This window comes from Phyllobates terribilis, unplaced genomic scaffold, assembly GCF_046119375.1.
Source record: "Phyllobates terribilis strain yellow unplaced genomic scaffold, ASM4611937v1 Scaffold_1__5_contigs__length_1240528914, whole genome shotgun sequence".
NCBI classification, from domain to species: domain Eukaryota; kingdom Metazoa; phylum Chordata; class Amphibia; order Anura; family Dendrobatidae; genus Phyllobates; species Phyllobates terribilis.
In genome coordinates this window covers 37,409,375-37,433,328 of record NW_027362761.1, presented here as the reverse complement: position 1 = coordinate 37,433,328, position 23,954 = coordinate 37,409,375, and the positions used below count along the sequence as shown (strand labels likewise).

Sequence of the window (23,954 nt, the reverse complement as noted above, 5' to 3'; positions counted from 1 at the left end):
CAAATTTTGAAAATTGCAAAATTTTCAAAATTTTTGCTAAATTTCCGTTTTTTTCACAAATAAACGCAAGTGATATCGAAGAAATTTTACCACAATCATGAAGTACAATATGTCACGAAAAAACAGTCTCAGAATCAGGGGAATACGTTGAAGCGTTCCAGAGTAATTACCTCATAAAGTGACAGTGGTCAGAATTGTAGTAATTGGCCTGGTCATTAACGTGCAAACCACCCTCGGGGGTTAAAAAATGTTTTACTTCAAAGAAAAAATAAGCTGTGACCCCCTGCTGTAATGTCTGTATATTCTTCTGCTTCCTCCCCTTCCCAGGAGATGTGGCATGATCTGTACACGGTCAGACACAGCCATTGATTAAAATGAACTTTTTTTCGTGGGAAAACCCCTTTAAGTATTGACCTGCTTCAAAATCACTGGGAAAAAAAGCTTGTGTGAACATGCCCTTAGGCTACATTAACACATGAGCTTTTGATATTGCAGATTTTCTGCATCTATGTAAGCAAGTTAGGTTACTTGCTTTTTTTTCAATTGCAAGTTTTAACACACTTTATTGTGTTTTTAACGCTGTGTTTTTTGTCATTTTGGTGTGTTATGTTATAAATAGAGCTGTTTTGTTTTTCATACTTCCTGGTATTTTGCTTTGTCAAAACTCTATTGATAGTCCTATGTGGTTTTACATGCCTGTTTTTAAACAATGTTTTACTTCAAAGAAAAAATAAACTGTGATCCCCTGCTGTATATTCTTCTGCTTCCTGCCCTTCCCAGGAGATGAACACACTAAAACGCATGTGCATTTTTTACTTGCGGATATGCTTCATCTAATGCAAGTCTATAGGAAAAATCTGCACAAACTTTCTCTTGTGGGTACGCCAAATTTTAACATGTTGTGGATTTGAAACACGCACTGCCATCCGTTTACGCTGAGATCGCTATAAATTTTATCCACTTTGCTGGAACAGTAAGATGCTGTGTTTTTGACGCAGCAGCAAATACTCTTCGTGGGCACACAGCCTTACAGACCATTAGGAGTCAATATGGTCCATCAGGAGTTGTTGGGATCAGTGTAACATTTGTATCTGCTACAGCGGTCATAGCCTGATATTTAGGCCTTGTTCCCCCGTGCAAAAACTGCTTCCTCTCCCCCCACCTGCATTTTTTCAGCAGATATCCGAAACAAACTACACAATATCCCTCTCTGATTTGTTGCATTTTTGCTTCACCTTTTGATGGGTTTTGCCTTTTTATGCTTTTTTTGGTGCAGATTTGAAGCAACCTTTTTTACATGCGGTTTTTAGTGAAGAAATGCTGGTATTCTGCATTTCAAAACGCAACAGGTTTTTTATGTGTTTTTTTTTCTACGAAGAAAAAAAAAAAACACATTCACTTTGTTTGAACTATTGAACACTGTAGGAAAACTGCTGTCACCCAGTAAGCCAATAGGGGCTGTAAACTTAGACTGCACAGGCTAAAGCTGCACCAATTTTATCAACTTATGTTGTGTGTTAGAGGAATTCTCTCAAAATACCAGCTGCCTAAAATACATTCAAATATCATAGTCAAAACAAGCAGCTATTTAAATTTTAAGGGAAACTCCTCAAATAGAAACAGTTCAACTTGTATTCCCCAAGTTCAAAGACTATGATCACTGTTATAAGGTTAGGGGGTTGACAACATCTCACCTTCAGATCTTTACTTAACATGTTTAAAATGACATGATATATGAATGTTATGAAATTTCTTTTAATACTATAACCCTTCAGACTCGAATGCTGGAGATTCTGATTTCCCGCTCCTAAAAAGCCCTAAACCTTCCTGGTTGGGCAAGGCACATTTAAAAAGGAAAATGGCAATGATTGGTTACTGCTCATTCAAGCAGAATAAAAAGATTGATTTTTTTTTTCATATATATCTAAAGCATTTTTGCTCAGCTTGAATTATTTCTCTGCAAAAGAGGCTTAAATAAAGTTCTTGATAGTGTGCTTAGAAATCTCATTAATTTAGCATTGTCCACTGTGCGCTACAGAAACTATCCTGTTTCCGTCAACTTGCTGTTAGTCTTCTCTTGTTCACCCATCATGATTGATTCTGAAACAGTTTTAGGATGTGATGCTCAATAACCTGTTGAACTAAAGAAAGAAAGAAAGAAAATAATATTTTTAATAAAAGTATATAAAAACATTCAAAGCAAGACACACAATAAAGAGCGCATTGCTTGAGTACAGCAGATTCCTTATCCACTTAGAAAATACAGGATGACTGGAAGGAAAAGAAAATTAAAAATGTAATTAACAAAACAGAAGAAAATGTCTAGATGGTGGACAGGATTCCCTTAAAGGTAATCTGTTACCCCCTGGCACTTATTTGACCTCTAATATGGGCATACAGGTGATAGAAATGTACATTTATACCTACTGGCATGCCTCATATTAGAGGTCTTGTTGCTGTGAAATGTCTTTTTATTCAATCAAGTTTCTAATGCTTGCGGCCTGGAAGAAATTCCGACCACTGAGTTAATTACAATGTCCCCCCCTCCCCTGCATGGCAGTGCCCTGTGAAGTGCAGTTGTGGCAGCCAAATACCGTGCACTGTGACATGCAGGGGAGAGGGGAAACATTGTAATTAGGTCAGGAGGCGGGATTTCGTCAGGGCCCCGGGCCTGAAAGCATCAGAAACTTGTAGGAATAAAAAGACATTTCACAGCAACAAGACCTCTATGAGGCATGCAGGTATGTATAGATTTACATTTCTATCACCTGTATGCCCATATTAGAGGTCTGATAAGTGCCAGGGGGTGACAGATTCCCTTTAAAGTCTTATTCCCATCTTCGCCTTTTGTAGCCAAGGCAGGAATAACTGCTCCCAGATGCCAGAGGTGATGCTAAGAAAACGCTGAGGGCAGCTGCGCTACGCTGCTTGCATGATGCTCACAGAAACTGATGGGAGCTGTGCCATACTGTTATTTCTATGGGAGTTAAGCAAATGGCGTTAAAGCAGCTGCACTTGGCAGATTTTTTATACCCCTGCTGGGGGGGGCTTAGAAGCAGTCACTCCTATCTCAGTCCATAAAATATTAAGATGGGAATATCCCTTTAGTATGGAGTAGTAATTATGCGAACATCAAATAAATTGATTAGACAAAAAAAAAATCCTTGTAGAGAATAGCCATCTTGTGGACTTGGAGCCTAAACTGATTAACTTAAATAGGAGGTGAGGTATGGCTCTTGTAGGAAACATTTATTAGGAATTCATCTAGACTAGCATCAGTCTTGTTCCAGTGGCCACTGGAGTAGATGCACAGACACTGTAAGGCTATGTACACACAACGTATTTTTCAGATGGATTCTGGTCGGAATTCCCCTGAAAAATCACCCCATGAAATTAACATAATGCAAAGTGATGTCAAAACTATGTCATATGGCACAGTATAGAATAAAAGATGCCACTGCAAGAACAACGGCGAAACCACTTCAGGAAAACAATCACTAGCGTTTTCCTGAAGCAACTTGATTGGGAAAACTCAGTACCGGCATGTAAAAAACGCCATATGCACGTAGCCTAACATGATTTCTCACTGCACAGCCACTGAGGGAGAGCTCCTGATGCCGCTTACCCTCCCGTCTGTCTTGTATTTAGAAGTAAGTAAATAAGTATTCTTGAAGCAAGATGTTTTACAAGTAAAGAAAAGAGGATGATAGAATGTTTGAAGGAAGGTAAACCTTATCACTTCTCAATAATAAGATATACTACAAAGTTTCATATATTCACATACAGGTGCATCTCACTAAATTAGAATATCAAAAAGTTAATTTTAGTCATTACAAACAGGGTGATCTATTTCAAGTGTTTATTTCAGTTAATGTTGATGATTATGGCTAACAGTCAATGAAAACACAAAAGTCAGTATCTCAGTAAATTAGAGTAATTAACAAAAAACACCTGCAAAGGCTTCCTAAGCATTTAAAAAGGTCCCTTAGTCTGTTTCAGTAGGCTCCACAATCATCGGGAAGACTGCTGACTTGACAGATGTCCAGAAGGCAGTCATTGACACACTCCACAAGGACCCAGAGTTCCAATTTTCATTTGGAAATCAAGGTGCCAGAGTCTGGAGGAAGAGTGGAGAGGTCACAATCCAAGTTGCTTGAGGTCTAGTGTGAAGTTTCCACAATCAGTGATGGTTTGGGGAGCTATGTCATCTGCTGGTGTAGGTCCACTGTGTTTTATCAAGATCAAAGTCAACGCAGTCGTCTACCAGGAAATTTTACAGCACTTCATGCATCCCTCTGCCGACAAGCTTTTTGGAGATGGAAATTTCATTCTCCAGCAGGACTTGGCACCTGTCCACACTGCCAAAAGTACCAATACCTGGTTTAAAAACCACAGTATCACTGTGCTTGATTGGCCAGAAAACTCGCCTGACCTTTCCCCATAGAGAATCTATGGGGTATTGTCAAGAGGAAGATGAGACACCAGACCGAACAATGCAGACGAGCTGAAGGCTGCTATCAAAGCAACCTGGGCTTCCATAACACCTCAGCAGTGCCACAGGCTGATCGCCTCCATGCCACGCCGCATTGATGCAGTAATTGATGCAAAAGGAGCCCCGACCAAGTATTGAGTGTATTTACTGAACATACATTTCAGTAGGCTAACATTTCAGATTTTAAAAACAATTGTCGAGCTGTTGTTAAAGTATTCTAATTTACTGAGATAATGACTCTTGTGTTTTCATTGGCTGTAAGCCATAATCAACATTAACAGAAATAAACACTTGAAATAGATCACTCTGTAATGACTCTATATAATATAGGAGTTTCACTTTTTGTATTGAAGAACTGAAATAAATTAACTTTTTGATGATATTCTAATTTAATGAGATGCACCTGTATACTACTAAAGCTTTAAAAGTTAAAGGCCTCATTCACATGAAAGAATTCTGCAGTGTTTCACATGTGTATTTGCAAGCCGCATTCACACTGCAGTATTCTGCATACAGTATGTATACTTCTCAACACTGAAATTACTACACCAAGAAGAAAGTGGTGGAATTCTGGAAATGACAGGATGGATAAACATGTTAATGTTATGCAAATTATGGAAAAATGGAAACAAAGATTTCAAAGCATCTCTATTTATTCAGTATTAAGTATGAGCGCCACATGTAAAAATAAACGCCTTGACATGGTATCAGTGAGGTTGTTATTGGTTGAGTGAGGAATGTTCTTCCATACTGAATCTGAGAGTCCTCAGTGGTTGATACCTTTTAATGGCTAACTGAAAAGATGGTAAACATAGCAAGCTTTCGATACAAGTCCGGTCTCTTCTTCAGGCTAATATTAGCCTGAAGAAGAGACCGGCGTTGTCTCGAAAGCTTGCTATGTTTACCATCTTTTCAGTTAGCCATTAAAAGGTATCAACCACTGAGGACTCTCAGATTCCAATATTGTTCTATCTACTGGCTAACACGGTATACATACTCTTTACCTTCCATACTGAATGCACTTGGGCACACAAATCACTAAGATCCACTGTTGGCAGCCTCCTTTCCAATTGCCAACCAATGACGTCCCAGATGTGCTCGATGGTAGACAACGCTGGAGATGCTGCAGGCCATGTAGCACATTTAGATCACGCAGCCTGTGGCATGGCGTTGTCCTGTTGAAAAACGTCTCTTGGGAAACTTTGAAGAAAAGCTTATAAGTGTGTCTATTCCGGCGCGTGGGTTTATGCTCTAGTCTGAATAAATTCAGATGTTTTTGTAAAGGTTTCCCTTTTTTCACCATTTGCATATCATTAACATGTCTATCCATCCTGTCATTTTCTTAATACCATGAAATTTCCTTTTTGGTGCAACTTGAATGTTGAGGAGTGCATCTGTAACCCAGGAGTGGGTCCAAATCGTTCTAGTATAGTTTTCTCTATGTAAGGCCAGATGCACACTATCGTATTTTCCACTCGGACCAATGATATTCAGATCACACTCGGCCATGCAAGTCAATGAGTGCATGGAAATCATAGGACTACAATCGGATGTAATGTAAGTGCAGTCATATTTCCGTGGCTCACAAAATGGAGAAATTTTGTTTCATTCTTCTCGTCATAGTGTGCTCTGATTCTATCACCCCAGAGAATAGGGTCACACAAATGTGACACTCTGATCAAACTGTAATCATAGTATCATTTGCAAAATTGGCCCAATTCTCTCAGATGAGGGAATATATCGCCGTCTGACCCAAGCCCAAGTTCTACTCTTGGTTTTGGCTTAGAGATACAAAATACAGACCAAAAAAATACATTTTGAATGAGGCCTTAGTGGTAGAGGCTATACCCAAAGTTTCTATGTTCCCCAATTCCCAAGCATTCTTATAATTTATACAAAACGTGGACACCCTTGTACACAACTCCTATGGTGGTACGTCACTGCTTTTTTGCCAATATCAGCAGTTCACCTACAAAATAACATTTTGCTCTTGCCAGAGTGACCTGTAATAACTACCTTTTTTATGTCCAAGTGCAACAGCAAGATCCATTGGGGTGTATCCAGAATCTGCCTCCATTGTTAAATCAGCTCCTCGCTCTATAAATATAGATGGCACAATTAATACACCAGCCAATGTAAAAAATGGCTCATAGAAAAAGGACACAATTACAAAAAGCCAACCACGTTCTGTAATGCCACTGACATTTCATTTCAGTCTGTCTGCCAAGTCTGTTCTTCTGGTTGCTTACATGAACGCAGATGCTTACTGACCATGGACATTCGTTGCATCTGTCCAATCTGGTGACCGATGCAGCTCTTTTCATGTGTAAAGAGGAGTTCTTTCTTTTGGGATTGTTTATCTTTCGAACCAAGTGGCTTTTTTATGCTATTTTACCAAATATAGTAAAACTTCTTCCAGACGACCAGCCAAAGTTGAATGCAAAGTGGTCGTCTAAGAGCGTGGTCTTCTCAAAGATGCCAAGTATAAATAATACAAGGTAGAAGGGATAATCTGGTCTGGAAAAGGGGGTGGTCCTTCACTGTATAATAAGAGTAAAGACTTTCCTAAAAAAGCAAGATATTTTTGCATCCTTAGGTCTACTGATATAAGGTACAGCCACTCTCGCGTTTCCCCAAGTATTTTTTCTTTACTCTTTTATTTCCTTAATAAATACATCTATAATATAGTGAATACGAATATATATGTACCTAGTAACACCTCTACACATTTTACATGATTCCCTCTCACCGCATACAATAATGGTGTCCCTCCATTCTGCAAAAACAAAAGCAAGACAGGAGTCATTTATATGAATTATCGTACATTCTAATGCTTTTTCTGCTAACCCACGCTGGGGCAGTATAATGTATCTCACCGTACCAATGCAGGGAAATGAAGGAAAGAATACCAGCGTAGGAGTGACTGCCCAACACTGTGTTATTTCACGGTGATAATAATGTGCAGCTTTATTTAGAAGAACTGGTCAATATTATGTCTAAAAGTCATAGTACAGACGACACAGAATTTAAAGGGGTTGTCCAGGCTTCTAATATCGGTTACTTCTCTTTAGCATAGGTCATCAATACCAGATCAGTAGGGGTCTGACACCCGTCACCTCCACTGATCAGCTGTTTTCAGTTCTGGTGGCTGGGTGTAAACCGTGAATGAAGTCAGGACAGCACAGTACAGCAGAGCAGGGCTGGGAAATGCTGATCTTTCATCTCGGCAGCCAACCTCCACTGATGAAAACTTTTCACATGTGTCTATGAAATGTCAAAAGTTTTTGAAGTAACAGTTACACTTATAAGGACTTGAGAAAAATTTTCAGATTTCATCTGTTAGACTATATAGATATGTGAAATAATATTTTATACAAATTAATGTATACTTTTTTTTTAAATACATATAGTATGATCAGTGTTTAATTTACATTACATTGATAATCACAGAATGTATGAAGAAGCAATACATATTATATTACCATGCTATGATTACATTAAATGAAACAAAGTCATTACTGTATGTATGGTAACAACACGTTGCCTTACCCAGTCATAAATATTAATATCCACTTTCGTATTCAGGAGTAAAGTCACAATATCAGAATATCCTCCAGTGCTCGCCAGGGACAAGGCACTTTCTCGTTCCTTAGCCAGAATGTGAGGGTCTGCTCCCTGCAGACAGATATTTATATTATAGCAATGTGTTAATCCATAATAACAAGTATCCCAAAAAAATATCCCAGGTCGCATTATGGTAAATTTTTTCTTCATTTCGTGTTCCGGTCAGGGTTTTCTTTTTTTCTGATCATGCATGTGTCATTACGGCACACGCTCAGTTCTTTTATTAAAGGAGTTGTCCATTTAAAGGATAGGTGATAACTTGCTGATCGGTGTGTGTCCCATTGCTGGCACCCGCGCCAATCGTCAAATCAAGGAACTTTTATCCCCATTACAAGATGGCACAGCAGGTTGGACATCCCACAGACGTTCTCTTCATTCCCTATAGGGCTGCTGAATAAAGCCGAGTCTCATAGAGAATGAATGGAGAACAGATCAAGCCTGTGCAATGCAGCTCTATTCTAATGGGGATAAAAGTTCACAGACAACCCCTTTAATAAAAATTCTGCAAAACAAAATTATCACACATGTCATAGAAGGTAATGACTTTACAGGTGTCGAAGTGTTAGGTCAGCTTCACATTTCCTACTTCCATGGTCCGTGTACAGATCACGATTTTTGGACTGACCTGAACTCAGCAGCCTCATTTATCTTTAAAAAAGATGTCCATTACTTTTTATTATCCCCCCAATGTATTCCCCTGGGGCACATAAGGGTTTTTGTAATTCCCTTGTATGTTCTTTATTGCTTGTGAGCGGCGCTATTGCTGGCCGCTCACAGGCATCACGTGACCCCGACTGCAGCCTCCTCTGATGTCACGCCTCACTTGACGTGATATCAGTGACGCGGTCCTCGCTGTGGGCGGGGTTTCCCCACGCGTCACACCCAGCATCCACCGCGCTTTCCCAATGAATGGGGAGAGGGAAAGCACGCGGTGGATGTTGGGTGTGACGCGCTGGGATAACCCCGCCCACAGTTTGGCATCCACCGTGGAACGCAGAAGAGAGACCCCCGGCTGCAGCCAGAACTTGGCATGACATAAGCGGATGTCAGAGCCGGTTGCAGCAGGGGTCATGTGATTCCTGTGAGCGGTCAGTGATAGCGCCGCTCATAGGCAGAACCTGCAACGCAAGTTAATTACAAAAATCCTTATGGGCCCCGGGGAATCCATTGTGGGGATAATAAAAAGTAGTGGACAACTCCTTTAAGAGGTTGTTGAGTTAATGTCAGGAAATCCATGGCTGGTCTATAAATCTCAAACTGTGACGTGAAGCTGGCCTTAGACTTTTTGGATTCAGAGCATAAAGCTTAGCCATAGTATAATGAAAAGTTGTACAATTTCTCTTGAAATGTCATTGAAATGGGAGAACTCATTGCTTACCGTCATAGGATAAATCTGTTCAGATCGTAGGATGGACACAAGGAACGGGATTTGTTCCTGTATAGTAATTAGAGCTGTTTTGTCAAGCGCCTACATTTCCAATTATAAATATATTTATATCCTTTAAAAGCAAATAGTGATGACTCTAAATCAAAACCAGTAACCAAAGATCTTCCAAATCATAAGGACGTCATACATAAAAGGATATAACAAATTAATCGAACCTGAAATACTCCTTTAAACATACAACCTTATGCATCAAAGAAGTCTCAAAGAATATGTGGTTGTCTCCCTGATCTAAACCAGAGATTACTTTTCTTAACCAAACTAGAAAAATGTTAAGTTCAACTGTACTTGGTTAATGTGGTCAACAAAACACTTCATCTTAGAAAGTGTTTTGATTCATGAGCCCCATAGTCTTTTCTCTAGCTTTTTGACTTTCTGTGGCTAATCTAAGAAATATCAGTAAGACAAGATGACCTTTCACCAAATGTTTCATGTTGAACTGGACACATGATGTAATAATGGCTGCAGAGCGGAATAAAACTTTTTTTTCGTTGCTCCCTTGCAGAGATATTAGCAATCAAAGTATGAGTTAACTTTAGTTAAGTCCAAGTGGGTATTATTAGATGCTTTTCACTGGAGGCATGTACTTCTCTCTGTATGAGTTGCTATCACTGAGGGCATGTACTTCTTCTCCATGTTTGAGTTGCTATCACTGGTGACATGTGCTTCTCCCTATATGAGCGGCTATTACTGGGGGCATGTGCTTCTTCTCCCTGTATGAGCTATTACTGGGTGCGTGTGCTTCTTCTGCCTGTATGAGCATCTATAACTGGGGGCGTGTGCTTCTTCTGCCTGTATGAGCATCTATAACTGGGGGCGTGTGCTTCTTCTGCCTGTATGAGCATCTATAACTGGGGGTGTGTGCTTCTTCTGCCTGTATGAGCATCTATAACTGGGGGTGTGTGCTTCTTTTCCCTGTATGAGCTGCTATCACTGGTGACATGTGCTTCTCCCTGTATGAGCTGCTATCACTGGAGGAGTGTACTACTACTCCATGTATGAGTTGCTATCACTGGAGGCGTGTACTACTTCTCCATGTATGAGTAGCTATCACTGGTGGAGTGTACTACTACTCCATGTATGAGTTGCTATCACTGGAGGAGTGTACTACTACTCCATGTATGAGTTGCTATCACTGGAGGCGTGTACTACTACTTCATGTATGAGTTGCTATTACTAAGGGCGTGTACAACTTCTCCATGTATGAGTAGCTATCACTGGTGGAGTGTACTACTACTCCATGTATGAGTTGCTATTACTGAGGGCCTGTACTTCTTCTCCATGTATGAGTTGCTATCACTGGAGGCGTGTACTACTACTCCATGTATGAGTTGCTATTACTGAGGGCCTGTACTTCTTCTCCATGTATGAGTTGCTATCACTGGAGGCCTGTACTTCTCTCTGTATGAGTTGCTATCTGATCACACGCACTTGGACTTACCAAAAGTGAACGTATTAGGTGCCAATATCTCTGCAATAGACAGGCGAAATTAAAAAAATAATAATAATTATTCTGCCCTGCAGCCACTATTATATCATGTGTCCAGTTCAACATGAAAAATTTGGTGAAAGGTCCTCTTTAAAGATGTCCGGGAAAGATCCTAGTTACTTACCGGTAACAGGATTTTACAGAGCCCATGACAGCACCACCTGAGAGAGGGTATCCGCCAACCAAGGACAGGAACCTACTGAATAAAAAGGCGGTACCTCTCCTCCGCATCAGTTTTGTTTCAGAGCATGAGAGGGCCTCCGAAGACAGGTTAATACATAACCACCACCTCAACATATGTACTAAACACCTTAAAAAAAGTGCACACCACAGTGATAAAGGGGAGGGAATTAATAGGGTGCTGTCATGGGCTCTGTAAAATCCCGTTACCGGTAAGTAACTAGGATCTTTTCCCCTTCTCCCATGACAGCACCACCTGAGAGATTTATAGAGATCAAATACCAGAGGGAGGGATCACCGCTTGCAACACCCTTCTACCAAAGGACAGATCAGTAGAAGAGGAAAGGTCAAGACGGTAATGTTTGTAAAATGTAGCAGGGGATGACCAAGTTGCCGCCTTACATATAATGTCGATGGGCACATCCGCCTTCTCAGCCCAGGAAGCAGCTACCGCTCTGGTGGAATGGGCCTTCAGGTTCTCCGGAACCGGCAGATTGCTAGAAGAGTAGGCTAAGGTAATAGTATCCCTGACCCATCTAGCTATGGTCCCCCTTGTAACCTTAAGTCCTTTCCTAGCCCCCTGAAAGGATATAAATAAAGCGTCACTCTTTCTCCAGGCTTTTGTCACTTCCAAATACTGGACTAACACCCTCTTAACATCTAAGGTGTGAAGCTTATGTTCCTCAGAATCCCTAGGATTAGGATAGAAGGAAGGGAGAGTGATTACTTGCGTCCTATGGAACTTGGAGGCTACCTTTGGAAGATAGGCCGGGTCTGGTCTTAAGATTACTCTATCCATACATACTTGAGTGAATGGATGGTTAACGGATAGTGCGTGTAAGTCACTGACTCTACGAGCTGATGTCAGGGCCACCAATAGCGCAGTCTTTAAAGTTAAGATTTTTTCTGAAACCTTCTCTAAGGGCTCGAAGGGAGGTTTGGTTAATGCTTCCAGAACTAAATTAAGGTCCCAAGGAGGCATTCTTGGAACAGGAATAGGTCTGGATCTATGACAGGCTTTAATAAATCTAATGATCCATCTATTTGCTGCCAAGTCATAATTATACAGTGCCCCCAGAGCCGATACCTGTACCTTAAGAGTACTGGTGGCTAGTCCCATGTTTAACCCCTTCTGGAGGAATTCTAGTATGGCCTCAATAGGAATCCTCCCTTTGGCAGACTGACCCGAGGTAGACAAGAACTTAGCCCAGGTTCTACCATAGATTCTAGTTGTTATCGGCTTTCTACTTGCTAGAAGGGTAGTAACAAGATCCGGAGAAAACCCCCTTTGCGTCAATAGCGACCTCTCAAAATCCAAGCCGTCAAATGCAGGCCCGCTCTTTGGGGATGACAGACTGGGCCCTGCCTGAGGAGATCCGGGATGTCCGGAAGAACCCATGGATCTGCTTGGGACATTCTCTTCATCCAAGTGAACCATGGTCTCTTGGGCCAGAACGGGGCGATCAATATAACCCTCGCCCGTTCCTCTCGGATCTTCCTCAGGATAGTAGGGATCAGTATTAAAGGGGGAAAGGCATAAGCTAGAGTGAAATCCCACTGAATCTGCAGCGCGTCCACCGCAAACGCCCCCTCTTTTGGATTCAGGGAGCAAAAGGTTTCGGTCTTCCGATTGTGTCTGTTTGCAAACAGATCTATCTGGGGCTGTCCCCACCGATCCACAATCTGCTGAAAAACGGCTGGATTCAACTCCCACTCTCCTTGTTTCAAGATGTGACGACTCAAGAAATCGGCCTTTATGTTCTCTTCCCCTTTTATATGCAGTGCCGAGAGCGTAACCAGCCGACTCTCGGCAAACCTGAAGATCTGATCCGCTATTAACATCAGAGGGAGAGACCTGGTACCCCCCTGATGATTGATGTAGGCGACTGTTGATCTGTTGTCTGACATTATCCTGACGTGAGGACCCTGAAGAACAGAACTGAATTCTTTTAGCGCGTTTCTGGCTGCCAACAGCTCTTTCATGTTGGAAGAGAGACTTGTCTCGCTGTCCGACCAGAGGCCTTGTACAGAACGATCCCTTAGGTGAGCTCCCCAACCTTCCGCACTTGCGTCTGTTGTAATTGTATCCGACACCTGGAAGGTCCAAGGAACCCCCAAAGATAGGTTGACCGGAGATGTCCACCAGTCCAGGGAGTTGATCACAACATCTGGAAGAGATATTTTCCCATTCAGGCGACCTTTGAGCCGCCTGTCCGCTGCCAGAATCTCCTGTTGAAGACATCTGGAATGGTGCTGGGCCCACTGAACCGCCGGGATGCAAGACGTCATTGTACCCAACAGAGACATTGCACTCCTCAGGGTCATGGTCGGATTGCTGACAACCTGAGATGTTAGGGATCTGATCTTCAGTTTCTTTTCCTCTGGCAGAAGACAGGTTTGGTTTTCTGAGTCCAGAATGAGACCCAGGAAAGACTGAACCCTCTTTGGTTCCAGCCTTGACTTCTCCAGATTTAACAGCCAACCTAGGCGTCTTAGACTGGCCATGACGTCCGCCAGGGCTAGAGCACAGAGTTGACTTGATCTGCCCACTACTAAGAAGTCGTCCAGATAAGGGATGACCAAAATATCTCTTTCCCTCAAGAGCGCTGTGACCTCCAGAATGATTTTTGTGAAGACTCTCGGCGCCATGGAAATGCCAAAGGGAAGAGCTGCTGAAAATGCCTTACGTGCCTGCCGAATTGTACAGCTACTCTTAGAAACTGTTGATGATCTGGCAAAATCGGGACGTGGTAGTAGGCGTCCTTCAGATCGAGGACGCACATAAAACAGTCCGGAAATAACATCTGTATGGCCGATTTTATTGTTTCCATCTTGAAAGGCCTGTAGATTAAATGGTCGTTCAGTCTCTTTAAGTTCGCAATGGTCCTGAAGGAGCCGTCCGGCTTCTTTATTAGGAAGAGAGTCGAATAGAATCCTCTTCCTTGCTCGGGTGCAGGTGTTTCCACCAGAACTCCTTTCATGAGCAGAGAGAGAACTTCCTGCTGTAAGGCTATCTGTTCCGCTAAACCTCTGGGGGCTGATATTTTGACAGTGTTCTTGGGCCTGCTTTTGAACTCTAATGTGAGCCCCCTCCTGATTATCCCTAAGATCCAAGAATTGGATGAAATTTCCTTCCAGGCAGGCAGGAAGTGGGACAATCTTCCTCCCACCTGGGGGGAACTGTCACTTAGGGGCTTTCTTATTCTCGGAGGAGGGACCCACAAACATGAAGCCTCAGCTATACGGCTTTCGGTCTTTCCAGCTACCTTGGTCTCTGGGAGCTTTACTGCGGCTGTATTTTCTCTTCCGAAAGGAACTGTTAAATCGGGAACCAGACACCGTGGGAAATCCATGTTTTTTGTCTGCGGCTTTATCTAGGATGTCATCTAGACCTTTGCCGAACAAGAAGTCCCCCTCACAAGGGATTGAGCACAGTTTAGACTTTGACTGCACATCTCCTGGCCAGCTCTTGAGCCATAGCGCCCTACGGGCTGCATTAGAGAGGTTTGCAGACCGGGCAGCCAGCCTAACTGAATCTGCCGATGCATCTGCCAGGAATGCAGCTGCTCCCTGCACAAGAGGAAGGTCTGATAGAATTTTCTCCCTGGACACATTCCCCCTGATCTGGTCTTCCAATTGTTGAAGCCAGATCATCATAGATCTAGCAGTGCAGGTCGCTGCTACTGCCGGTTTAAGGGCCCCTGCTGACGACTCCCAGGTTTGCTTAAGGAAGGACTCCGCTTTTTTATCCAGCGGGTCTTTTAAGGCTCCTAAATCCTCAAAGGGCAGAGTGGATTTTTTTTGAAGATTTTGAAATGGCCACGTCAATCTTAGGGGTTTTGTCCCATTTAGCCGCATCCTCATCCTCAAAGGGGTACCTCCGCTTGGAGGATGACGGCAGCTGACCCTTCCTCTCCGGTTTCTTCCATTCCCTTTCTATCAGAGATTTAATCCTGTCATTGACCGGGAATGAGCGTCTCCTCCTTTGGTCTAAGCCCCCGAACATAACATCCTGGACTGTTCTGGGCACTTTGGTATCGGTAATACCCATAGTCCCTCCGACGGCTTTAACTAGTCTCTCAGTATTATCAACCGAAAAACAAGGTCTGCCCCCCCCATCATCATCCGAAGACTCCGATGACGATGAGGAGTGATTAGAGGAGGAAGGCAGTTCCCTCGTAAAACGGGACTCCACTGATTCCTCTGATTCTGAAGAAACTAGTTTTCGCTTCTTCTTTTTGAGTGAGGTTAAGCCTCTTAAAGACTCTCTGACCTCTGTCTGGATTAGATCCTTTAATTCTAAAGAAAACCTGGGGGACTCCTCTGCAATGGTTTTCTGAATACAGTCCGAGCATAGGTTTTTGGCATAGGAGGTGGGAAGACCGATTTTGCATAAAGCACACTCCCTGTTTTTACTTTTAGCACTACACTTCTTCGCCTCCTGCCCCAAGAAATAAAAGGAGAAGAAGGAGGAAAAGAGAGAGAGAGAAGAGCACATTATTCAAGGTGAGACTTTCACGAAGATCACTCACCACACTGCCGTTCAGACTAGGGTACCGGAGGCGGTGGTTGCCGTTCACATGAGGGCTCCCATCTGGCGGAGGTGGACTGACGAAGTCTTTTCTGACCAGTCTTGCCGGAACTCGTACGCCCCTCACTGCTGTGACTTTGTCGATGGGAAGATTCCCGTTCCATTTGTTTGAGCTGCTTGCGCTGCTTTGATGGCTGTGGCTGCTGCTGTACTTCCTGTGGCGGTGACAGCTGCTGCCCAGGTGACTGCGGTTCCTCATCCATCATGGCGGGGATGCAGACACCGCCATCCTGATTGCTCCCCATCCTTAAAAGCAGTAGGGCTCCACCTCCTTTAGGCTCCTCCCCTTCCGGCAGCGTGCTCATCTCAAATCTCTTTTTTTTTTTTTTAAATTTTAGCCAGCTGGCGCGCTACCCGCAGATCCACCTGCCTCTGCGCGTGCGCAGCCCAGCGGCACCCGGCGCGCTTGCAGCGCGATGACAGCTTCCCACCCGCGCATGCGCAGACCCGGTTTCCGGCGCACTCCGTGATAGGGCGCGTCAGCACCCCGCGCGTGCGCAGCCCGGACTTCCGGCGCGCTCCGTCACAGGGTGCGACGCGACCCCCACGTGCGCAGCCCGGAAGACCTGCCGGCCGGCGCGCTCAGTTCATCTTTGCGAGGCGCAGACCCGGCCGCAGGCCCCGGCGCACGCGGGGAGGAATCCAAAAAAAAAACAGCACCTCCTCCCCACACGCAGACCCGGGCAGCAGCCAGACGGGCTGGGAACAGGGACCATCTGCTGCTTCCACGGCCTCCAGGCCGCACCGTCCATAATCCAGGTACGTGAGGTACCACCTGGTGAGGCTCCCATCAGGGACAGGAACCAAAAACTGATGCGGAGGAGAGGTACCGCCTTTTTATTCAGTAGGTTCCTGTCCTTGGTGGGCGGATACCCTCTCTCAGGTGGTGCTGTCATGGGAGAAGGGGAAAAGATTAAACTTTTGCCCTTGGCTTGGTATATTAAAAAAACAACACTCACAAAGCTACACTAAACTACCAGCACTTGCTTGGATCCAGTGCAGCCCCCTCCATGGACTGTGGACCGAAGGAAGATGTCACCGCTGCAGCAATGCCGCGCTGCTGAAGTCACCTAACTGTGGCATCGAATCATAGGCCACATATACTACTGGAACAAAGACTTTCAGTCTTAATGCAGAGCATGGAGCGGTTGGCACTGGATTCCGGAAAGTGTATTGTATTTTTTAATATACCAAGCCATTGGTAAACAGAACACCTGTAATAAGTCTGTAACTGCTTTGTATCTTCCTAGAAAATAAGCAATAGAAACTTCTTATGTTTACCGTTTCCAGTAGGTACCGGACAGTCTCAATCTCCCCAAAAGCGGCAGCCCACATTAAAGGAGTAAAGCCTCGCTCATCTGGCCGGTTTAAAAATGTATCATCTAGATAGAAATCAAATGATTCATTAGGAAAGGAATTTGTCCATATAAACTATACACGTGACTAGATTACACAACTTACCTTTTTGCAGATATTCTTTTAATTGGGTTAGCTCCCCCTGGGCTGCGAGTTGCTGTACAGACAGGGCTAGGGAGAGTCAAGAGACACCACTAAAAGGGGTTGTCCGGTTACAACATATTGATGATCTTAGCCATAGTATATGTCATGTATAGACCGGTAGGGGTCCATCAACTGGCACCGAGCTGATCAGCTTATATTTGCTCTGGTGGCTGCCTGATGTAAACATGTGGAAGAGAGCAGCAAAGCGCAGCTACATTGAATATGCAGTGGCTGCTGCTAGGTACTGCACAACAATTCATAACAAGCTGTTGTGCAGTAACCGTCAGCAGCCAATGTGCATTGAATGCAGTTGTGCTTTGCAGCTCCATTCCACTTGGTTACATCTTGCTGCTTCCAGAGCAAACAACAGCTGATTGTGAGGGAGGGGGGATTCTGTACAATGACTGCAGACTTTAAAGCATTTGTCTGGTTTTTTTAACCCCCTCTCTTAAAGGAAGTGCTTCATGAAGGTAATCATTACTAAGTGAAGCCTGCCAGAAACTAGCTAATCTCAGCCTCTCCAACTCCACAATTTGCAGCCTGCTTACATTTCCTCTGTAGCTGTCCACTATGTACTAAAATGGAATCAATTGACAGTGGCACACCATCAGATGCTCAGACGTCTTAACAGATTTAACTCTGTTAGTGATAATTGAAAGGTCTATACAAAATAGTGTTAGTTACAAAGTCTTAATCGTGCAGTAATTATCATCTGAAGCACTGTGACTTCCTTTCCTACCCTTAACTACACAGTGGCCTTACTTTACATATCTTACATATCTTGCCATTAAAAACTTGTCCTTTAAAATGGTCATGTTTGGAGTTTCATATGCCAGTCTTGAACCAAACGCCTTGCTTGAGTAAGTTGCACAAATTTTATTAAAAAGGGACATGCCTCTTGCACCTTCACTGGTGCAGATTTCTAATATATTCACCAGTTTACCAGTGTACAATATATGCCCCCTTTTGCTAAATGAACCCCGCTTTTCTAGAATAATGTGTGGCAGAAAAAAGTCACTAAATTTTTGTACAAAACAAGCTGTACAAAATTGTTCTACTTTTTATTGCCATGGTGGATAAATTGACCCAGAATATAGAGGTGGTAAAGAGTTTAAGAATGTTTTACATTTCTGATAAATTTAAATAACATTGAATAGATTGTAATGTACAAGTAAAAGAATAAAAGCATTAGAATATAAAACATAGAATTTACATTTACACTTTTGATTATATTTATGAAGAAATCCAAATACTAAAGGGTCGATATCTACCAGTGTATGATCATAACCAGCAGTCTCCTGACTGTGGGCCTATAGCTAGTAGCAGCAAAATAATGGTAATATCTCTTTCTGTATTGTTCTGTGATTTATTTCTATATTCTTCGGCAGATTAGGATTAGAAAAACATGGCTGTCCACTTCCAAATACAGCTCCACAACTCTCCAAAGGCTGTGTGTGGTATTGCAACACAGCTCTATTCTGCACACTTGTGCACGGGATATTGCAGATCAGCTCCATTGCCATCAATAACAGGTACAATCCATGGACACTTGTGATGGTGGTTCTAGAAGATAGCAGCCATGTTGTTCTAATCCGGTACAACCAATCTATAGAACAGTCTCTACCATGGAACAAATAAGCATTCGATTTGTAACTCACAGTCCAAGGTGGCTGGTAATACTGATACCATGTTTCCTCGTTGCCTGTTGGTTAAGGTTGTGGAATATTTCAATGGACCAACTATGAGGATAGAAAGCAGTATTCAGATCAAATACAATAGCCTCATATATCAAGTTTAACATTTAAAAAACAAAAAACTTCTGAGTATCTCCTCACAGTGTCTTCAAATCCATCTCCCAGTCAGCCATATTGGCTGCATATGTTTCCAGATTCCCAGCAGATTTCATCCACTTATGTAAAGAATGGGTTCCACATACAAATGTGTGGAAAAGCCCGCATATCATGCATGTTGATTTTGCTGCAGATATCAGGCCATTTTCTAAAGGATAATATGCACTTTGTGTCCCCCATACACATCAGAGTCCACGGATTGTGGCAGGATCAACTAACCATCTCATGTATATGGGCCTCCAACTCTCTCTTCCACCATAGGAACGATGAGTTAAATCTCAATGGCTGATCCATTTTTTTCCCTGGGATATAATGGGCCTACAGTGGTATCTGGCAGCAGTTTACTCCCCTGTCCCCACTGAGAACACACGAGTCCATCTGAAGTAAGGGTGAATGTGTATAGGTGAATCTGTAGACCTAGCTTTTGCCTGAATGCCTGTTTGGTCAACAGTTACATAGGGATATTATCTATTGGCAAATATGCCATTGTTGAAATCAAACATGCCAGATCCTTATTCCCGCAGGTGATATGCTGCTACCACAGATGTCTGACAGTAGCTCTTTCTCCTCTCTCTCTCCCAAACCAAGCGTGCATATACAGGTGCTTCTCACAAAGTTAGAATATCATCAAAAAGTTAATTTATGTCAGTTCTTCAATACAAAAAGTGAAACTCATTTTATATACAGTCATTACAAACAGAGTGATGTATTTCAAGTATTTATTTCTGTTAATGTTGATGATGATGGCTTACAGCCAATGAAAACACAAAAGTCTTATCTCAGGAAATTAGAATAATTAACAAAAAACACCTGCAGAGGCTTCCAAAGAGTTTAAAAAGGTCCTTTAGTCTGTTTCAGTAGGCTCCACAATCATGGGGAAGACTGCTGACTTGACAGATGTCCAGAAGGCAGTCATTGACACACTCCACAAGGAGGGAAAGCCACAAAAGGTCATTGCTAAAGAAGCTGGCTGTTCACAGAGTGCTGTATCCAAGCATATTAATGGAAAGTTGAGTGGAAGGAAAAGTGTGGTAGAAAAAAGTGCACAAGCAACCGGGATAACCACAGCCTTGAAAGGATTTGTTAAGAAAAAGATTATGGATGCACCATTTCTGAGAGTTGATGTTTTAGTCTGGGAGGGGGCCAATATACATGGCCCCTTCCTAGCCTATTAATATCAGCCCGCAGCTGTCTGCCTAGCCTTTGTTGGTTATTAACTATAGGGGGACACCCCACGTCTTTTTTTTTTTTGGGGGGGGGGGGGGGGGGGGGTCCCCCATTTTAATAACCAGTAAAGGCCAAGTATACAGCTGTGAGCTAATATTAATAGCCTGGGAAGCTCCATGTGTATTAGCTCCTTCCCAGGCTATAAACATCAGCCCCCTGCTGTTGGCTTTCCCTCAAATGTTTATTAAAATTTAGGGGGACCCCATGCCATTTTCTTTAATTTATTGAATTATTAGCTATATATGTGAACATTAAACTACACACACACTGCACTAATTATATATGTCACTGACATCTTTCTATCTATTCTATGTATATGAACAGCTCTGTCAAAAATTAAGAGACCACTGAACAGTTTTCTATTGGAAAGCATGGAAAGATTGGTGGAAAGCATGCCAAGAGGCATGAAAGCTGTGATTGAAAATCATGGTTAGTCCACCAAATACTGATTTCTGAACTCTTCCTGTGATAAAGCTTGAGTAATTTGAGGTCTGAAAGCACTGTTTCTTTTTTAGTATTTTGACGCTTTATCATTTGCTACAAATAAATACTAAATTTTTAGCTTTGAATTTCGGAGACATATTGTCAGTAGTTTATAGAATAAAACAACAATGTACATTTTATTCAAAATATACCTATAAAGAGAAAAATCAGAGAAACTGAAAATTTTGCAGTGGTCTCTTAATTTTTGCCAGAGCTGTATATATATTCTATTCTGATGGGTCATGCTCTGATTTTACTGTACTCGGCTGATGAAGTGTCGGGTTTCTAGGAGATGGGTGCATAAAAATCGAACGGCACTCGCATGGTCCGAGTGTCATGTGATTTTTTTTTTTATCGCACCCATTGACGAGTCTCGTCTGATATGCGTAGTCAATTGCAGCACACTGTGTTTTTTTCTCAGTCCGATGTGAGCTGAGAAAAAAAATTGCAGATGAGCAAAGACTCATAGAATAACATTGGTCAGAGTGCAATCCAATTTTCTTATCAGATTGCACTCGTCCATTTTTCTCGCAGATGAGTATGAGCCCTTAAAGTCTTTGTGCAACATCTTACCCTTACGCTAAGGGCTAATTCAGACATCAGTGATTTTTCTGGAATGCATAAAGCGTACTGAATTTCTTCAGTGTTTTTGATCCGAGTGTCAGTGTTTTGAAGTGTGTCAGTTTTTACCATCAGTGTTTTATGAGTGATTTTTCTTGTATTACAAAAATAAATAAAATGCCAAAGCTTCTCCTATACATTACAATGTTAATCATGGACAGGCAGTTCAGCCCACAGAATTGAATGCAGCTGAGCTGTATGACTTGACACATGCCAAGACATGACACTAATTCTAGAAAGAAAGTAGACCCTCATGCCTAATCCTGGAAACCCTGGCATTTTTGTTAGCTTTTGGTCATGCATTAGTTAAACGTAGTACTGGTAGATTTTTATATGGCTCAATACCACATGTTATATTAGCATATATTTGTTACCATTCAGCTGGGCCGCCTCTTCCTCTGTGTCGGAACCATTCTGGGAGTCAGGATAAAAATTTAGGATGACTATGCCCTCATCATTAATAGTCGGGAAGGATGCAGGATCTGCCATTGCTGGAAAAGAAGAGATTTTACATTCCTTTCAGATTAGATTATTATTATACAGGGGATCTTACATTCCTTATATATATTATTATTATTATACAGGGGATCTTATTATTATTTATTTATTTTACTCACTTATATAGCTCCATTAATTCCACAGCACTTTACAGACATTATGGGCACGGTTTCCATTGGGGCTCACAATCTAAATTCCCTATCAGTATGTCTTTGGAGTGTGGAAGGAAACTGGAGGAAACCCACACAAACACGGGGAGAACATACAAACTCCTTGCAGATGTTGTCCTTGGTGGGATTTGAACCCAGGACATCAGCGCTGCAGTGCTAACCACTGAGCCACCATGCTGCCCATATTATATGGAGATCTTACATTCCTTATAGAGTATACTTTCTATATCACTGATAGCTCTCAGATTCTATCACCACCATCAGGTAACTTCCTACTGTGAACTAACAGATTTCTTCCTAGTGACATGGCAGCCCCAAGAACGGAGCGCAGGAGGCAGAAGCGCGGGGAGCAGGAGGCGGAAGCGCGGGGAGCAGGAGGCGGAAGCGCGGGGAGCAGGAGGCGGAGGCGCGGGGAGCAGGAGGCGCGGGGAGCAGGAGGCGGAGGCGCGGGGAGCAGGAGGCGCGGGGAGCAGGAGGCGGAGGCGCGGGGAGCAGGAGGCGGGGGGAGCAGGAGGCGGAGGCGGGGGGAGCAGGAGGCGCGGGGAGCAGGAGGCGGAGGCGCGGGGAGCAGGAGGCGGAGGCGCGGGGAGCAGGAGGCGGAGGCGCGGGGAGCAGGAGGCGCGGGGAGCAGGAGGCGGAGGCGCGGGGAGCAGGAGGCGGGGGGAGCAGGAGGCGGAGGCGCGGGGAGCAGGAGGCGGAGGCGCGGGGAGCAGGAGGCGCGGGGAGCAGGAGGCGGAGGCGCGGGGAGCAGGAGGCGGAGGCGCGGGGAGCAGGAGGCGCGGGGAGCAGGAGGCGGAGGCGCGGGGAGCAGGAGGCGGGGGGAGCAGGAGGCGGAGGCGCGGGGAGCAGGAGGCGGAGGCGGGGGGAGCAGGAGGCGCGGGGAGCAGGAGGCGGAGGCGGGGGGAGCAGGAGCAGGAGGCGGAGGCGGGGGCGGGGGGAGCAGGAAGCGGAAGCATGCCTGCTCAGCTGTGTCAGGGGCCCAGTGATCTAGGGCCCTCAGATGAGCTGTGGCACATATAGTAGTAATCACTGCAGTAGAACATTTGCTGGTCTTCCTCTAGGTAACCCCAATTAAGGTAACGGCCATCCTTCTCACAACGCGGGCATGGCTGATAACAGAGGACAATAGCATGTATTCAACCACCTAGAGATGAACTGTAGCTGTTTAGTGCCCCATTCCAGTCCAGTGCACATTGCAATATTCATGAACCCCCCCCCCCCCCAACAAGCAGAGCCAGTCCACAACACCACCCACCGGCGTAAAGAAATGCCCAGTATTCGTCTTCTCCGGGTTCTTAAAGTCGCAGCTCCCTCCTGCCGTGCGGCATGGCAAGAGTTAAACGCGCCAGCTCCGTCGCGGACAAGCAGCGCGCACTTCCTGGTGGGTTGATGTGAGGCGGTTTCCGATTGGACAGCACAGTGTATCTCCTGATTGGTTGAGAGTAAGGTTTGTGCAGTGATTCGCCACAGGGCAGTCACATGTTCCGTCCTGTATACTTGTCATAGTGGTCCTGGCTCCTGATGCTGTAGGTGAGCTGCTGGGATTAGTAGTGCTGCGGGAAGTAGTGGAGTCTGCGTGGCCGTGATATACGTGCGCGCTGCTTATGTGCCACTGTGGTTTACAAGCGGAACCTCTGACCCCGTGCTTTGCCCGGACTGCTATTGGTGACGGACCGGAGCTGTAGCTGTCATTACAGGAGCCGGCTATGGAGGAGCAGGAGATGCAGATAAAGGTGAAGAAAGGTGAGTGGTGAGACCTGAGGAGGTGTGAGGTGCACGGCCCCC

General features: G+C 43.9%; 2 protein-coding genes across 8 annotated transcripts in view; one reads left to right on the top strand and one right to left on the bottom strand.

The window, feature by feature from the left end:
* Positions 1-489: 489 nt before the first annotated feature.
* RFXANK (regulatory factor X associated ankyrin containing protein) lies at positions 490-23,596 on the bottom strand. Of its 2 annotated transcripts, none has more exons than XM_073661038.1 (9): positions 23,425-23,596; positions 21,876-21,992; positions 18,979-19,059; positions 17,282-17,347; positions 17,102-17,202; positions 8,042-8,167; positions 7,202-7,268; positions 6,509-6,589; positions 490-2,141 (listed from the first exon to the last, which is right to left on the bottom strand). In XM_073661038.1, exons 2-9 carry the CDS (start codon positions 21,988-21,990, stop codon positions 2,089-2,091), a joined length of 690 nt encoding a protein of 229 aa, XP_073517139.1. In that variant the 5' UTR covers positions 21,991-21,992; positions 23,425-23,596; the 3' UTR covers positions 490-2,088. The 2 variants fall into 2 exon arrangements, with proteins under 2 accessions (XP_073517139.1, XP_073517140.1); XM_073661039.1 differs by lacking the exon at positions 23,425-23,596 and adding an exon at positions 22,119-22,552.
* Positions 23,597-23,598: 2 nt separating this feature from the next.
* The window catches only part of BORCS8 (BLOC-1 related complex subunit 8), an 85,220-nt gene continuing 84,864 nt past the window's right edge, over positions 23,599-23,954 (top strand). The window contains exon 1 of one of the 6 annotated variants that reach the window (XM_073661041.1): positions 23,599-23,912. In XM_073661041.1, the coding sequence (XP_073517142.1) occupies positions 23,876-23,912 (37 nt within the window). In that variant the 5' untranslated portion in view covers positions 23,599-23,875. The remainder of the gene's footprint in view (positions 23,913-23,954) is intronic. The other 5 variants (XM_073661042.1, XM_073661040.1, XM_073661044.1 and 2 more) reach the window with 5 other exon arrangements.

Bases quoted from the DNA above. Each gene is read 5' to 3' on its own strand.
- RFXANK (XM_073661038.1), bottom strand. From the start codon at position 21,990: ATGGCAGATCCTGCATCCTTCCCGACTATTAATGATGAGGGCATAGTC. The intron at 19,060-21,875 runs GTAACAAATATA...CTATCCTCATAG, and splicing joins AGAGGCGGCCCAGCTGAATG to TTGGTCCATTGAAATATTCC. The intron at 2,142-6,508 runs GTAGTTATTACA...TTCTTTCTTTAG, and splicing joins TGCACTTGGACATAAAAAAG to TTCAACAGGTTATTGAGCAT.